This window comes from Triplophysa rosa, linkage group LG20, assembly GCF_024868665.1.
Source record: "Triplophysa rosa linkage group LG20, Trosa_1v2, whole genome shotgun sequence".
Taxonomy (NCBI): domain Eukaryota; kingdom Metazoa; phylum Chordata; class Actinopteri; order Cypriniformes; family Nemacheilidae; genus Triplophysa; species Triplophysa rosa.
The window spans coordinates 20,893,260-20,910,259 of record NC_079909.1 but is presented as its reverse complement, the minus strand read 5'-3'; the positions used below and the strand labels follow the sequence as shown (position 1 = coordinate 20,910,259).

The following is a 17,000-nucleotide window of genomic DNA, read 5'->3' as shown; positions in this document are numbered from 1 at the left end:
TGTGGACACCAGCCATGTGTGTGTGTGTGTGGTGCCCGTCTCTAAGTGAGTCTGATCTATAGTTTTACATCTGCATCTCTCTCTCCGCTCTCTGCTCTCCTCTGTCTCTCTCTCTCTCTCTCTCTGTCTCTCTCTCTCTCTCTCTCCTCTCTGTCCTTCCCTCTCGCGCCGGTCTCTTGCTGTCTCTCCTCTCGTCTCTACTCTCTCTCTTCATCTTCTTCTCTCTGCTCTCTTCTCTCTCTTCGCTCTCTCTCTCTCTCTCCTCTCCTCTCTTCTCCTCTCGTCTGTTCCTCTCTCTTCTCTCTCTGTTCTCTCCTCTCTCGTCTCCTCTCTGTCTCTCTCTCTCTTCTCTCTCATCGTCCTCTCTCATCTCTCTCTCTGCATCTCTCTCTCTCTCTCTCTCATTCTGCTCTGCTCTGTTCTCATCTCGTCTCTCTCTATTCTCCTCGCTCTCTCTCTCTGTACTGTTCTCGTCTCTCTCTCTGATCTCTCTCTCTCTCTCTTCATCTCTCTCGTCTCCCTCTCTCTGTCTCTCTACTCTCCTCTGGTGTCTCTCTCTCCGTTCTCCTCCCGTCCTGTCCTTCCTTCTCTGTCATCTCTCTCTGCCTCCTCTCTCGTCTCTCTGCTCTCTCTCGTCTCTCTCTCTCTCTCTGTCTCTCTCTCTCTCTCTCTCTCTCTCTCTCTCTCTCTCTCTCTCTCTCTCTCTCTCTCTCTCTCTCTCTCTCTCTCTCTCTCTCTCTCTCTCTCTCTCTCTCTCTCTGTCTCTCTCTCTCTCTCCCTGTGCTGATATCTGCACACTAATGAGAGCTTGAACTGCAGCTCCCCACGTCTCTCTCTTACTCTGTCTCTCTGCTCTCATTCCTTTGTGCGCATTCTTTTTTTAACCTTTCTCTCTCTCTCTCTCTCTCTCTCTCTCCTCCCTCTCACTGCTGAGTGTGTGTGGAAAACAGACGTCCATGTGAGGAGCAGCGGTGGTCCGGAGCGTCAGCGCCAGAGAAATCTCAACGGCATTATTCCAGCGTTCTGCTGCGGCTCAGGGCATGTGAGAAGATGTCTGTGGGAGGCTGTGCGTGTCCCGGTAAGGTCGCCGTGACTACTGCCCGTTGCCGAGAGACGGAGCGTGTCCGTGGCGTCTGAGTATCTTCTTGCAGTGACATATGGGAAAGGACAGCAGGTTTAGATGGAAACATGGCCGCTGGTGTTTTGACGTTTGAAGTGCAGGACGAGAGGGAAAATGGAGGAGTTCAGTCGTGCTTTTCATTTGAACAAACAGCTGGTTTGCATTGGTGACATTTACAGCCGAGGTTTTCACCGCCAGCGCGCGTCGCCTTGTTGTGGTCGATCGTTCTGTGGCCTACATTTCTAACAGGCTGAGAGGGAGATGAAGGTTTGTTATAACTGCACATCAGATGTGAAGGGAAAGAGGAGTTTTGTGACGTGGGATGATTAGAGGCTAAAGGTCATATTAGGTTTAAAGCCGACCCCTGCTGTCTGCTGCACTTCTAACATCAAAAGATTTCTCTCTTGCGTTTCAGACGGGAAGACGCAGGGTTTTCTGCACCCATCCGGAGTTTAAGCGTGTTGTTGTTCTAAAAAGTTCTAAAAGTATTCAAAGATATTAAATGTTCAGCACAATCGGACATGACGAATCTTACAGTAACGTGCGTTTCTATAGATCAACAAGTGCTCACATCTTCATTCTTTCCAGCAAAACTACATCTCTTTATTCATGGATTCATTATATTAATCTAATACTTTACTGAATCATATTGACTTTTGATGCAGACTTGACCAATCCGAACTCAGTTTGTGACATTATTGAGATCTCTTCTCATACTCTAACGGGATGTAACTCTACTTGCATGTTTTTATATGGATTCCAGTTCTCATTGTAAACTATTCTAAAGTTTTTTAGTCTAAAAACATCTTTGCATTTGTATTTATTTTGTAACATTTTTAGTGACATCACAGAAGCCTCCTCTTCTAGAGACAGATTTATCATTCAGTCCGTGTGTGGTTTTATCTCTGTATTAATGCACGGTGACTTTTACGGATGGATTTATTTACCTCTTATGAAGTTCTTCTTCCTCCAGCAGATCACGTATCTACAGCTTTATGAAGCATCATATTCATTTACGCCCGTTGTGAAACTCAACCGCATGAATCACTGGGTTGTTTTAGCATCTAAAGTCATTCAGCAGCCGTCAGTCAAACGAGGATCTTTCATTCAGTAGGTTTTTAGTCGTTCCAGCGGTGGTTTGATGGAGAAATGTGAGCCGTGTGTATATGGATTTATTGATTTGTGATCTGTGGGTTTGTCACTTCATAGACTGTTGAGTTTATAGTTTGTTATTCAGTAGAAACTAAAGTTCTTTGTCCAGCGAGTCTGAGGAGATTGTGGCTGGACTTGTGTTTCACAGGAAAGTGTGTTTGTGAGTCCAGTGTGTTTACATTCCTGTGTGTCTGTGTGGTCTGTCACACACTGCCGATGTTTTACACTTCATGAAATATAATTCAACAAACACGCTACAGCTACATTCACACCTCAAGCCCAACGTGGCCCATATCAGTCTATATGAGATCAGATGTCTTTGATATATCTGTTATTTCTCCTGGACATCAATGAGATTAACTGAGGAGCAAATGGAAAGTTTTGCTTAAGTCAGAAATCTGACAAATGTGTCTGTCATGAGAGTTTGAGAAGAGATGTCATCAATGTGTCAAACTGAGATCAGATTTGTCTCGTCTGCAATCAAAAGTCAATATTAGTGAAGATCTCGATATCAACTCAAATCCAGTTGATTTCACCTCTACGATCCACATTCATTTACACCTACGTACTCTTTAAACTCTCATTTGATTTTCTTTTTATTTCTCCTGAGCAATTTTAAGAGAACCAAGTTGATACTTTAATACAAAATCTCCTAAGATATGACCGAGAGAAACCTCTGAGCAATAACAGTCTCCTCTGAGCTCTGTATCATCATTTATTTGAATGTCTTTTGTCAGTGATAAAAGCAAATCCTGTAGTCTAAACAGACAGATCTGTATTTCGATTTGAGCCACATTCATCCATCTAACGGTTAACTAGAACACGTAAACATTTAAACATTTTATTTTTGTACCTATTCATATTTTCAGACCCTGCGTCTCCTCTTTTCATCTCCGTCTCTCTTTCTGTCTGTGAGAACAAACCTCTTCTCATACAGAAAGAGTGTCACGTGGTCTCCTTGATTGGAGGAAAATCACTTGAGAGCGCTGGCAACATGGCAACAGCAGTTACACAACCGCAGACAGAACGAGCGAGTGAGCGGTGAGGGTGTGTGAGAGTGAAGGAGGGGAGGTCGTTGAGCATTACTGTGTGTCTGAGCGTGTTCACAGGCAGACTGATCTGTCATTGGTCAGACTGTTTCTGCACATCAGACCTGCTGTCTCCTGCTCACCACCACAGATCTGGAACAAAATGGCTTCTTGTGCAGGGAAAACAGCAACATCAGGGCAATGTGACGTACCCATCAGCCACCACACACACACACAGCAACAAACCCCCTCTGTGTTATCTGACACTGACAAACACATCCTGTTATCTCATCATTACAGTTTAGTAGAAAGACTCTAAGTTTTGCTTAAGAATACGATAGGAGTATTTTGTTTACATCTCTCTCATGTGGTTGTAAATCTGTATGCGAGTCTTTTTTCAGTGGGACACTTCAGAAGATATTTTGAGAAATTTTGTGTTCATATGGAAGTCAATTGATTATCAACATACTTCAAAATATCTTCTTTTGTGTTCTGCAGTAGAAGGAAACTCATGCAATATAAGTAAATACTACTAAGGATGTCAAAAATGCAGATTGTCAATATAAAAACTCTAATAACAGCAGTGTTCTTTCTACAGTATTGGTGCTAAACACTGACTGACAGGCAGCTGTATTCATATTTAGTCTTACAGTAATACAGCTGTGGGGCAATTCTTCAAAATAGTTTTAAACACACTCGATTATGTGTGAATAATATTTAATCTGTTGCCTAATACACCCTCTGCTGTCTGTTATGTTATTAATAATAACAATAATATTGACGACGAAAGAGAAAATGTACTCCTTTGTTCTTAAAAATGAAAAAATAAGACAATATTTTTTCAATGATAATTGGATACCACTCGCCAAATGAACCATTTCTATAGCTGTTTGATTCGTAACATTTCTATACTGGATATAAATATGAGTCCTGTCATAATCTGACCACAAGGTGACGTGTTGCAGCAGGCAGTCAGAGACAATCTAGAGACGTGTTCACTTCACATCTGAGTGTCCGCTGTGATCACTGAAAGTGTCACCTGACATCTCTTCTGTCTGTGATCAGCGCTTTAGACCTGCATTGATTTACAGCTTAGCACAACAGAAATGCCCCAGCCCCGTGGGACACCTGTCAATCATTCCAGTGCCACACCCACCTCTTTGTGTCATTGGTGGGAGGAGGGGTTAACTGGTCAGAGCTGGGAATTCACCTCCATTCTGTGGTTCAGACCGCTTCTGTTCTTTATATCTGCGAGCGTGTCTGTTTCGTTGGAGCTGCTGTGAATTATGGGTAATGTTTTCAGTGGTGAAATTGCTCAAATTAAAACAATAATGCCCCTTTTTTGGATCGAAACAATAATACTAAGGCCTTTTAAAAGAGGACTTCTGCTTTGATATTACATATGCATGAGTTTATTTTTGTGTACTTTCAGGGTCCCAGTGGATTATCAGGAAAATCATTTTCTCATTTGAAAAGTGAAAATAATACACGTTAAAGCGCATTTTAAATAGCATAAATGTTTTTGAATATTACATTTATTTTATTTTTCTGTGCTCTGTATATAGAATAGAATAGTATAGTATAGTATAGAGTAGAGTAGAAAAGAAAGTATAGAGCAGTATAGTATAGAATCGTATAGCATAGAAAAGAATTGTATAGTATAGATCAGTTTAGAGTATTATAGTGTAGAATAGTATAGTATACTGTAGAATGGAATGGAATAGTCTTTAATGACTTCATTTAACAACAATTAAAGAGTGTTGAGCAGCTCTAACAAGGATGAACAGTGTCACTGACATAAAAGACTCAAATGTTTAATAAACTGTTAATGGGCAAAAATACAAAACTAATTATAAAGCATACATTTGAAGAATAACCGCAGTCAAGTGAATATACTGTGTGTCATATGTATTAACATGTGAATTCATATTGACATGTTTCAGTGTTTTATATGCGAGCTGCTGATGGGGACGTTGCTTTGGGGCAGGGGGCCGTGCATTAGTGTGTGTGTGTGTTATCAATGCTGTGACAGATGTATACCTCTCGACTTCCTGTCGACTAGAGAAAACAGAGGGGTTAGATAGTCCTCAACCTCCCCCATCAACCAACAGCCTGGACACCACAGATACCCCCCCACACCCCCACACACAGAGCTGTGCTTTACATCAGAGCGTGTGGACATGACGGATGAACTAGAAGCAGTGGGTGAGAATGAGGCCGTTCTTCAGATGTCTTTAATCTTTCACGTCTGTTTCATATTTTACTTTGATCAAGTTATAGTGTGTAGATATCGCTGTCGTGTTGTGAAGCATCTTTGTGCGTCTTCCACGATCTACTAAAGTTAAACACAGGTCTGGTTTGCAACATGTGACACGGGGTTCAAAAACAGCCTGTTCTAGAATCAGCTGCTAAACATCATGACTTAACCATGGGTCTGATCGTAGATCTGTCAGCGTGTGGACTGTAGATAACACAGTATTCACGTCATGTCTCTGTGACAGCTTGACTTTGACCCCCACACACATTAGAAGATTAACCTCTGTGTACCGTTTCAATAGCACAAACCCTGAACCTCACCAGGGGGGGTGGGGGTGGTGACACCAACTGCGTTTCCATGGTGATGGGAAGAAGGGGCACTTTAGCAAACCGTGAATCAAAGTTGCATTTATAAAAACTTGTGTCTACTTATACTATGCCCTTAAAGTATGTAGTGTTTTTGTTATGGAAAAGTATATGCATTTAAGTGTGTAGCATAACTATACACGCGCTGGGACATACTAATGCGGAACGGAAGTGGCCGTTGTTGCCTAGACGACACTGTGATCCTTAACTGGCCCGAACATCAAAATAAGCTCTTCATTGCATTTAAGTATTTATTCATTTATTATTTTGTATGTAATGTTTACTGTATACTTACATTTATTCATTTGGTGAAGCATCTTTTGTTTAAAGATCGCGTATCACAGGCAGTTTCTGCCAATCTCATATTAATCTTGAGTGTCTGTACAGTAGTGTTGCATACGTCGTATCTTTGAAGAGTATTTAGTTTGATCATATGTATAAAAGAGAGACACAGCTGTAGCATTATTTCAGGAAAAACAGGAGCTGCTAGTGGGGAGAGTGGGATGGAACTACAGCACGAGCACACAACACATCATCATATGAATCTCTTCCTGTTTTTACATTATGCACGTGCACGCCGATTGCCAACAAAACACAGACATATGACTCAGTTTGACTTACCGCGTGCGATACCCCATCTTTAATGTTATCAATGCAGTGTAGCGTCACTAAACTCCGCCCTCCCGCGGTGAGTTGTGGGTAATATCAGCCGTTAAGTGTCCACGGATTCACACGTCGAATTTCCTATGTATCTGTTGTTGTTAATTAAGCATCAATAATAAATAAATAAAAACACTTCGAATTTCCGCCGGAAACAGTAGACCACCCGGATACTTTGAGAACAGTAATTTCAGCATACTATGATTTTGGACATGCGAATTCTGTTTTCGAATACTATTTAGGACGGATAGTATGCGAATAGGGACGCAGCAAAAGCTTTTTGTGTTTCATTAGAACAACATGAGTTGATAGTCCTCAGCATAGTTGTCCGCTTATAATACGCGACCTTGGGCTTCTTTTTCTGTCAAGTCGCGTTAAAAAATCACTTGTTGCGGGTTTTGGGCCTTATTTAAAAAAATATGGTTACTTGTTCTGAACCTGACAAGCAACTTTGTTTCTTTACATGTTTGGTCTCTGTTTTGTTCGATCCATTAACACTGTCTGCTCGAAGGTAGGCTTTTTGTACTATATAACATCACAGCACTGCGAGAGCTGTTTGAAAGCATACAGAGACTTCCAGTGTTGCCAACTTTTGCAAGACAAATAAGCAACTGCAGCTCCAAAAACAAGCCCAACATTATTCATGATCATTTATGGGTGCGTTTACACTTGGCATTAACATGCGATCTCGGTGATCCGAACAAGCAGATCGGATCTTCAGACAATCAGGCCACAGCGCGTTTACACTTGTCATCAAGTGGCTTCCACATCTGGATAACTGATCGGATCTCTATAGTTTCCCGCCCATTATTTTAATAAGCCTGCAATTTAAAAATAGCCCCGGTGCGGGATTTCACACAACACGTATAACGGGGAGGATGAGCATGTTACACATCTGATACGCAGCCATGTTGAGCTCGAGGCAGCGGTGGGAAGTAAACCGCAGTTAAAACCATTAATGATCTTATATGTGAAAGTATAAGCAGAGGACGTTTGTAAAATGACACAAGCTTTTGTACTTGAGCTGTGGCTTCACTAGCGCGCGCACACACACACAGACTCTAACGGTGTTTTTAAACACATCATTTGTTTATTCATGTCACTGACACATAAAATAATCACATAAGTAGACCGAAGTTCCTATGATCAAAAGCGAGCACTTACATCGTTCTCGTGTATTTGAGTTGGTTCGGCTGAAAGTGACAGCGCGTCGTTTCTTTGGTCTGCGCCCTAAATAGCGTGTTTACTGACATCAGCTATTAGCAACACTATACAATCTTGTTTCTGTGTGTAAATGATATACGGTGTGTTCAGAGCTCCGTTTCAAGCTGCCCGTCTGCCGCTTAATCTGTCTTCCGGGGACGGTACTTTCGAGTCAGATCCGTGGGCGTGGCTTGTTGGTTTTAACTAAATCTTTGGTGTTTCAAGTCTTACGAAACCTTTAGCCTAACCCTAACCTTACTCTAACCATCTAAACTACCTATGATTGTTAAAATTGATGAAAAAACACGTTTGGGTGATGATGTCAGACTCGAAACACCAAGGATTTAGTGCGAGCCGTACGAGACACAAGCGGCAGCTGCCCTCGGGGAACCGGAGAGTTGATTACGCCGTATAGGCTACAGTAAACGCACACACGTATGTTAGAAACAAGCTGGTATAGTGTTGCCATTCGTGTCTGTGACATGAAAATAAACAAATGATGCGTTTTAAGCTGGCGCTGTGTGTGCGCGAGTCAACGCCATTCATGGCAGTCACAAATACAGCGATGATACAGCTGAAGTGGTCAAGTAAAACATCTCGTGTGATTTGACATAAATCCCCTGTAGGTTAAAGTATCCGTGATCATTTCGTGGGAAAATGAACGACTGTGCAAGACTCGGGAGCAAGAGTAAACTTTCCTCTGCATTTGTCAGCTGCTCGACAGACGAGAGAATAATGATATCGGGCGGGGTTTTCTGTGAAATTGTACCGGTAAATGTAGATAAACTGTCTGGATTGTGTTTATATTACACTGAGATCCGATCACAATGCGTCCTCGACTACCTCTGGATCAGGACACGCTGATCAGATGACATTCCGATCAGAAGCGCGTTTACACTTGTCTTTTCAATGTGTATGTGGACAACATCCAGATACTAGGGCTGTAGTCAAGTCCACCATTGTCTAGTCCAAGACCAGGACTAGTCGAGACCGAGTCAAGTCCGAGTCCAAAGAGGTTCGAGTCCAAGTCAAGTCCAAGTTCAGAGAGGTTCGAGTCCAAGTCAAGACCGAGTCCAATCGAGACAGTCAAGACAGAGACAGAAAAACATCATGACTACAAGACCACATACTTAACTATTGATTATTTATGTGATGCAAGAGACAGCATATCTTCTATTCTAAGATAATCATTTTCATTATTGTTTGTAATGATCGAAAAGCAGATAAAATAAGGTCATTTTATTTTTACTATATAGGTATAGCACTAAAGTCACAAAGCCGAAGGAACTTTTTTATCAGCCCTCCTAACAGCAAGGTTGTGCAGCAATGAACACATTTGTGCGTGTGTGCATGCGTGCGTGTGCGCGCCTGCCCGTGCACGTGCGTGTTCGATAGAGGAGCCGCTAGAATGAGCAGAGGCTCAACGGCTCGTTTATAAGCACGTCGGTGCCCATCCTTAAATAACATGTTCATCACAATGACAGTAAAATACGATCAATCTTATCTTTAAGCCCTACTTTCCAAACTGTCTAAAATACTCAAATGCAATGCGAACTCTGAAACATGGCATTAACTCACCTCTCTTTGTGATGCCTTTGCAGGTGTCTTACGAAATTGGATGTTGTCCCACATGTTTCGGGGAAAGTTTTGCTGCAAAAAGTTTCCTTTTAAGCGCACTGTCGATACATTTATTATGGTTTGTAAATCCAATCTGTATTATGCCGCTGCTCGCTGACATCGTGCCTGATGAATGATTGACGCTGGTTCGCGCCGCGGACGAATCGTTCATTCGAACCGGTTCTTTCTTTTTAGTGAACCGGTCGAACCAGTTCAGCTGAATCGTTCCCGTTTAGCGTCTCCCGTAAACACTTAATATTATCCACAAATTAATTCAGTTATTCACTTTCTGGCGTGCATGACAGTCCCGCGGACCTGAACCAATATACCGGAGTTATTTAGTTACACCAACAGCACACACTGAACTGAACTGAACTAATGTGTGAAGAGAGAACTTATGAGCGCGCGGCTCTCGTTCTAGAGTCGAGAGTCGGCAACAGTTTTCGGATCACAAGAATATTGCTCTATCAATGTTTTGTTTTGAAGGAGAAAATAAAACATATATCGCTGGACTCGGACGAGACCGACTAGAACATTTGCGAGACCAATGACCAAGTCCGAGACAAGTCCGAGTTCAAATACCAACGAGTCCAAGACAAGTCCGAGACCATTAAAAAACGTCTCGAGTCCGGACTCGAGTACTACAGCACTATCAGATACAGGTCGCATGTTAATGCCAAGTGTAAACGCACCCTATGATAAACAAATCACTCTCGCGGTACTATGATGTCACGCGAGGATTGGTCTGCGCGGCGCCGCAGGAGGTCACGCAACAGATCTAAGCAAGCACGTAAAACAACATAGAGAAGCCAAGAATGTTACAGTGGTCTCTTCACGTAATCATCGGTGCTCTTTGGGTAATCGGAGGTAAATATACTAAACAGATGAAATATTCACTTAAGGATAAAAAGCATCATTAAACATGTTAAAAGTGTAGATCTACGCGTTTGGCTACACAGCGTTATTCAAGCCTAAGCACGTGTGAATAGCGTCATTTGTCCTCAAACACACCGCCTCCTTTCCCCTTCCAACTAAACTAAATGTATTACATCTGTCACGATTAGTATGAAATGTGAAAATGAACGAAACGGTCAGATCTGATCACGGTGCAGCAAAGGGGTAGGGAGGGATGACCCTATTTATTAGGCTATAAGGTTAACATCAAACATTTTTATTGTATTAAATAAATGTATTGATCATTGCAGAATATAATTTAAAAAAGTATACATCAAATGCATATAGTTCAGTTTTACTTTATTATAAATGTGTGGCTGTTACAGCTACGTTAGGTGGTCATTATATCTTCTCCTTTTCCATCTCTCCAGGCCTATACTGCTCACATCAGAGATTTGCAATTAATTTTTGTAAATTAATTTATGTTTGTGTTTTTCAAACAGGGTAGTGTCAGTTTAAAATGACTCAGGCTCGTTCATTAATAATAAATAATTGATAATAAATTACATTGATGATCATGAATAATGTTGGGCTTGTTTTTGGCGCAGCAGTTGCTTATTTGTCTTGCAAAAGTTGGCAACACTGGTCCTCAGTAGAACCAGGAATCTGCCTTAAAGGGACAGTTCACCCCAAAATCTAAATTCTGTCATTATTTAATCCTCCTCATGAGTTCGTAAACCTGCATGTGACTTTTTCTTGAGTGGAACGCAAAAGAAGAAATTTTGAAAAATGTCTCAGTGGTTTTGTGCTCATAGAATGGAAGTCAATGGATTTCAATCCGTCTTCTGTTGTGTTCTTCAGAAGAGAGAAATTCATTGATGATGGTGAATAAATGAAGAAAGATTTGTCAGGTTTGGGTAACAGATATCATGTTGACTGCGTTTTGTTGCTTCGTGTATTTTGTGTTGAGTGCTTGTAATCTGAGGACTCTCTCATCTCAAGGGACACCAGACATATGCATTACGCGCATGGCAATAAATTTCAAACGCATCCGCGTGTTTTGACAGCGAGATGTGAATCTGCATTATTTTTCACCCCATAACGTCCGGATTGTTCTGTCACCGGCATTGATCGGCCTGTACGTTAAGTGGCTGAGCATCGACCCGGGGCACAATTGATTCTTAGAAATTCCCAGCTGTATAATTGTCATTTATCGGCTGCTTGTCAGTGGACGAGCGTCAGACTATGAAGTGAACCAATGTGAGTGAGATGTGTGCATGTGTAATTGAATCATTGATTTGTGTTGACAAGCCTGAGGATGCTAATCACAATATACACACCATGTTTTAGTCATTGTGTGTGTTTATGACGTTGACTAACCTGAATTTGACATCAAGTCCTGTAAGATGATGTCATATAAAATGCGCAGTAAATGATGATTTATTGGGTCATTCATTGCTTGAGTGATAACAGAGAGAGATGTGAAAAGTGCTTAGCAAACAAACCTCACAGCACTGAGGGAGACAGACGGACGGACGGATGAATGAATGGTCTATAAAGCTCATGTGCTGGATCTGCAGAGAGAAAGAATATTGAATCGAGAGCGAGAGAGAGAGACACACACACGCACGCACGCACACACTGAAGGATGTGTAGGGAGGTGAAAGAGCAGAGCAAGGAGAGATAGTGAGTGAGTGAGTGAGTGAGAGAGAGAGCGAGCGTCACCGGGCCCGTGCGCGTCTATTGTTCGCTCAGCGCGTGAGCACAAAGACTCTCGAGGCGGGTTCATCGAGCACGAGCGCCGCGGGACCTTCAGCTCGAGGCCTCGCGCGAGTCAAACCGACACATTTCACGCCATTATTCACAGTTTCCTCATGATTTTACAACGATTCTCGTGATTATTCGCGTCCCGTGATTCACATTAAACCCGTGTGGAGTCCGTCGAGTCTCCGGCACGTCAGTGTTTCAGGTAAAGCTGAGGGGGTTTATGGGGATATTTCCTCGTTTTCTTTACGGCCCGAATGGTTTTATTTACGCAGATTGTTGATTTGTTGCACGTTGTGTTTAAATATGCTGTTTGGTGTTGTTTGGTTGTTTATTTGCTCGCTTCATGTCGGTGTTTTATTGCGGTGTTAGCATTAGCATGAAGCCTCGGGCCCTCACGAAGGACCTTTATTTATATGAATATTTGTTTATTTAAAATTTCTCATGTCTGTTTTTCATCGCAGCTTTGACTTCTTTCAGGTCGTCGGTTCGGGTCTGTCAGTTAATGTGTTTTATTCGTAAATATGTGTGAGGTTTTATCTTGTAAACACACGGATGTGTTCATATGAGCTGAAACGTTCACTCGAATTACACAGTAAATCCTTTTAATGTTCCCATTACAACTTTTTTATTTCACCATAAACATTTACATTTAGATGATTAAAAAACGATACGCTGTTTATATTACAGTAATTACATATTTAGAAGTCTTTAAAGCCCCTTTTTGAAGGAATTTATCTTGTTTTTTTCTCTGTTTTACTAATGAATCTTTTGATATTCTTGAATTAACCTTTAAGTTGCACTTCTGTTTAATGAAGTCTTAAACTTATATTGAACCCCTATTTCAGAAATTCACATTTGGTGTTTAACCTTAGAGGATGTTTTGCTCGGATGTTTCTTAGGATTTCTCACTTGTTTCATTTAAATATCAACTCAGTCTCAGGTGTTTCTCCTAAAATGAGTTTGTAACTGTGTAAACACATGAAGAGTATGTCGGTGTAAGTTCATGTAGATTGTCGAGGTGAAATCATCTGGATTTGAGTAGATGTGATGAGAAATGTTTGAGTTCATATTGAGATCCTCAATAAAATGGACGTTTTTCTGTTTGACACACTGTTGACATCTCTTCTTGACCCCTAATGACAGACACATTTCTGACTCTTTTCTTCAGGAGAAATATCTGAGACAAATTCTTTTTAAATCATTGAGGCGTCCTCAGACAGGTGATTTTCAGTGTTGTTGTTATTTAGCTCTTTATATTGTATGACATACAGAGTATTGCTGTATCAGCACAGCTATCAGACACGCATCGACTCTTTCAAGTGGTTTTTTCCTGTTCATTTCGTGGGTAATTTCCATTTGCCGGAAGCCCATCAGCATCATTGAGAGCGTCTCTGTGGTGTTGTGGTGAAAACTGTCATTAGCAGATCATCATGTACAGCTTTCTACACGCGATGCACCATTAGCCGCTTATTTCAGGCATTAAATGCACAGTCTCGTCCTCATGCGTGTAATGTGTATGTTGGTGTGTCACGGCTGTAATGATGTCTTGTCTTCCTATACGCACTCAACTCATCATGTGGCACATTGTAAAGAGAATTAGATTATCATCACATTGGAGCCTGAAGTAATGCGTGTACGTCGAGAGGGTGCTGCTGATGTTTTCAAAGCAATTTACAGGAGGAAGTTTGGGTTGGTTTGATTTGATTTCTAAAGTCATTAGCCAGCAGTCTTCTAATGGGACGCTCTTAGATGTTATGCTCATCTTTATCTGTGTTTAGGCACTCTCTGGGTAATATAAAGAGAACTTTAAAGCTGTGTTGTTTTGTGTCCATCAGCACGAACGCCTTCAGTCGGTTTATGAATCAGTGTTGTTTGTGAACCGTGATGCTGTTACTTGTGTCATTATTGAAGACAAAGAGGATTTTTGTGTTTTACTGTGTCAATGAACAGGTCTAACCTGTGTCCAGTGTCGTCCCCGGTGAATTTTTAATGGTTGAAAGTCTGCGTTATGAATGTTTAATGAAGGCCGATGCTCTGTATGATTTTTATATCGCTCAGGTTTCTCTCTCCGGCACTTGTTGAGAATTTTTTCTAGCGCTGTATCGATACACTCAGCTCCGAGAAGGCAGTAAAAACACAAAATTAAAGTGATAACCCTAACCTAAAACTTAAAGGGAAAGTTCACCCAAAATTGAAAATCGTTTCATCCAAATCTGTATAAATTTTCTTGTTCTACTGAACACAAAGAGAGATATTTGAAAGAATGTCAGTAACCAAACAGATCTCATCCCCCATTTATTGCCATAGTAGGGAAAATACATACTATGAGATGAGATGTGTTTGAGCTATCCCTTTAACCAATAAACCAATATCGTGTCACAATATATCTTTACGCCACGTTTTTTTTATTGATTTACAAAATACAATGCACATTTATACAAGTTACAGAGTTGAAGTGTATTTGTGTAATGCACAATCAGCAGTCATTACACTAGTCCATAAACCTGGCAGGACGATCAAGACCCTGACCTGCTGATACATCATCCAACTTAATTATACGGTCGCTTGACAAATAAATGCATATCAAGGTATTGATCTGCGTTTTCAAAGGAGTAGTTCACTTCAAAATTTGCCCTCATTCACATTCAATAGTAATTTTTATTCCAACTACGTAAAGTAAGCGGGGGCAGATTTTGAAGTGAACTACTCCTTTAATTCTACCCTTTCTTTGGTGACATGAAAAAGAGAGTTATTCATAGGAGAGACATGAAAACACGGTTCATCGAGAGATTTGACTGAAGAATTCTGGGATTGGTGTAGTTGGACGCCGGTCATGTTTCTCTGTCGTTTGTGGTTTTGTTGCTGGTTTAAAGCATGTTTTGTGTTTCCTCTGGGGTGCTGTAACCTCCCCCAGTTTTATGATATGCCTGTGACGTTGACAGCTTGCAGATTTATCTGCGAGACACGTCGTATGGTCATTATGAGGCAGAGCTGTTCCCGCGACAACAGGGGTCGTGACCTTATTGTGGCTGAATGCATCATGCTATAGATGCGTTTAATTGGCGGGATGGAGGGGGTGGGGGGGTTGGTCCTCTGTTTTACTGCGTGAGTGTGATATTCACTATATATTCACTATACCACCCCACCCCACCCTACAGTTATCTTAATGAACTGTGTTATTTAACAGAAAAAGATAGTCATATACAGGTTTTGAGCCCCGTGAGGGTGAAAAATGATGTCAGTTGTGTTGTGTTGGTGTTGTTGGTTATATAAATGTGAACGTTGATGTTGCCTTCATTTTATAAGTGTTAATTCTGCAGTTTTTGTCTTTGCTAAAACAAGGTGAAGTTCTTCTAATGCAGTTTTGACTTGACGTTGCGTTACTGATCCTGTGGGTATTGAGTCTGAATGTGTGTTTTCAGCAGGGATGCACGATATATTAAAAAAAATTATCGCTGTCTCGATAATAGTATATACGAAATCCATATCGCAGTGAGTTGTGATAAATTAAATTTGTTTCTTGTGTCAATCATTTGTGTGTTGCATGCTTAGATTGTCCGAATTGGATCAATCAGAAGGGGCCTTACTATCTTTATACCCGCCAAGTAGGTGCTATTATACATTTGGCTAGACCGCGGGCCCAAAGGTGAACCTAGCGGCTCAAAGCAGAGAGCGGAAAATAAATATGGCAGGAGTAGAGACGAGTGAGGAAAATGACAGCGACGAACTTGTGCCTAAAAAGAACGGTACCTCTGAAATATGGCAATGTTTTGCAGGGCTCGACATTAACGCTTGTCTGGGACAAGTAAATGTTTTGTATGGGCAAGTGAGAGAGAATTTTACTTGCCCGACCGGACAAGTAACTTGAAAAAAAACAACAACAACAGTGCGACATGTAGAATAATAAAGCTTAAGTTATAGTCGTGCGTAGGACCTACGCCGTAACCTACGGCGTAGCCTACGTACGTAGACGACGCCGTCGTGAACATTTATGGTTCTGCATTGAGAGTATGCGTCGTACTGCAATTACACCGCCGAAACGCTAGATGGCTCTTTGTGTTTTCACGGGTTTGCTCTTCTTCGCCGATGTTTTGTGTGTATGCTAGTGTTTGCAAGCGATGGAAGCTGAGTTGGAGCTGATCAAAGTAGAAAAAAAGTTACTTTTAATTAAATCACTTCAACAAAAAGCTAGAAACCAGAGATGTCGATGCTCGCCATGTTGTTCTTTTGTGGACTCTGAACTTGCCAGAAGAAGACGCCAGAGAAGAAGACGCCAGAAATGCGTAGAAGGAAGTACGATGCTGCCAAACCGACCAATCACAGCGCTTGCGGTCCGCGTAGGGTCCGCGTTGAGTTGACTCGTTGTTACATTTTTGGAGAGGTGCGCGTCAGGCTACGGCGTAGGGTACAGGGTACGCGGCTCTGCGTCTGGTCCTACGCAGAACCATAAATTGGCCATAAGAATATGTGCATTAGACAGAGCTGCATGTTTGTGTGAAGTGCGTTTGTCGTGGTTGTGCTTGTTGTGTGTGACAATAATCAATCATGTAATGTTGTCCATGTAACTAGATACGGACGTGGAATCCTGTTATTTAAATGTCATCTGGCTGTTCTGTGTGTCTGTCTGAGTGAATTATGTGCACAGTTTAACATACAACACGAGTGATGGTCGAGGATTTATCTGCGTCTGCACTGTATGAGGACATGAACACATGAACTTCATCTCCTGAGTTGCTCTGAGAGTTTATTTTACGAGCGTTTTACTGTTTGAGTGAAGCTATCGTCAAACACAAACTCCAGCGTCTTCCCGAAGACCGGTCAAAATAAGAGTCCCGTTAAATTGAACAGTCAAGACAAAAAACACTGTAGTGCACTATAGTATTTGCTGTTGAAAATTGTAGTGACCTTGTAATAAATTGATAAACACTGTATACTAA

General features: G+C 41.5%; 1 protein-coding gene across 2 annotated transcripts in view; it reads left to right on the top strand.

Annotated features, from left to right (window-relative positions):
• The first annotated feature begins 650 nt into the window (after positions 1-650).
• ldb1b (LIM-domain binding 1b) overlaps positions 651-17,000 on the top strand; it is a 24,955-nt gene continuing 8,605 nt past the window's right edge. The window contains exon 1 of one of the 2 annotated variants that reach the window (XM_057361833.1): positions 651-1,078. In XM_057361833.1, coding sequence (XP_057217816.1) covers positions 1,051-1,078 — 28 coding nt within the window. In that variant the 5' untranslated portion in view covers positions 651-1,050. Of the gene's footprint in view, positions 1,079-11,899; positions 12,266-17,000 lie in introns of those variants that run through there. The other variant, XM_057361834.1, reaches the window with a different exon arrangement.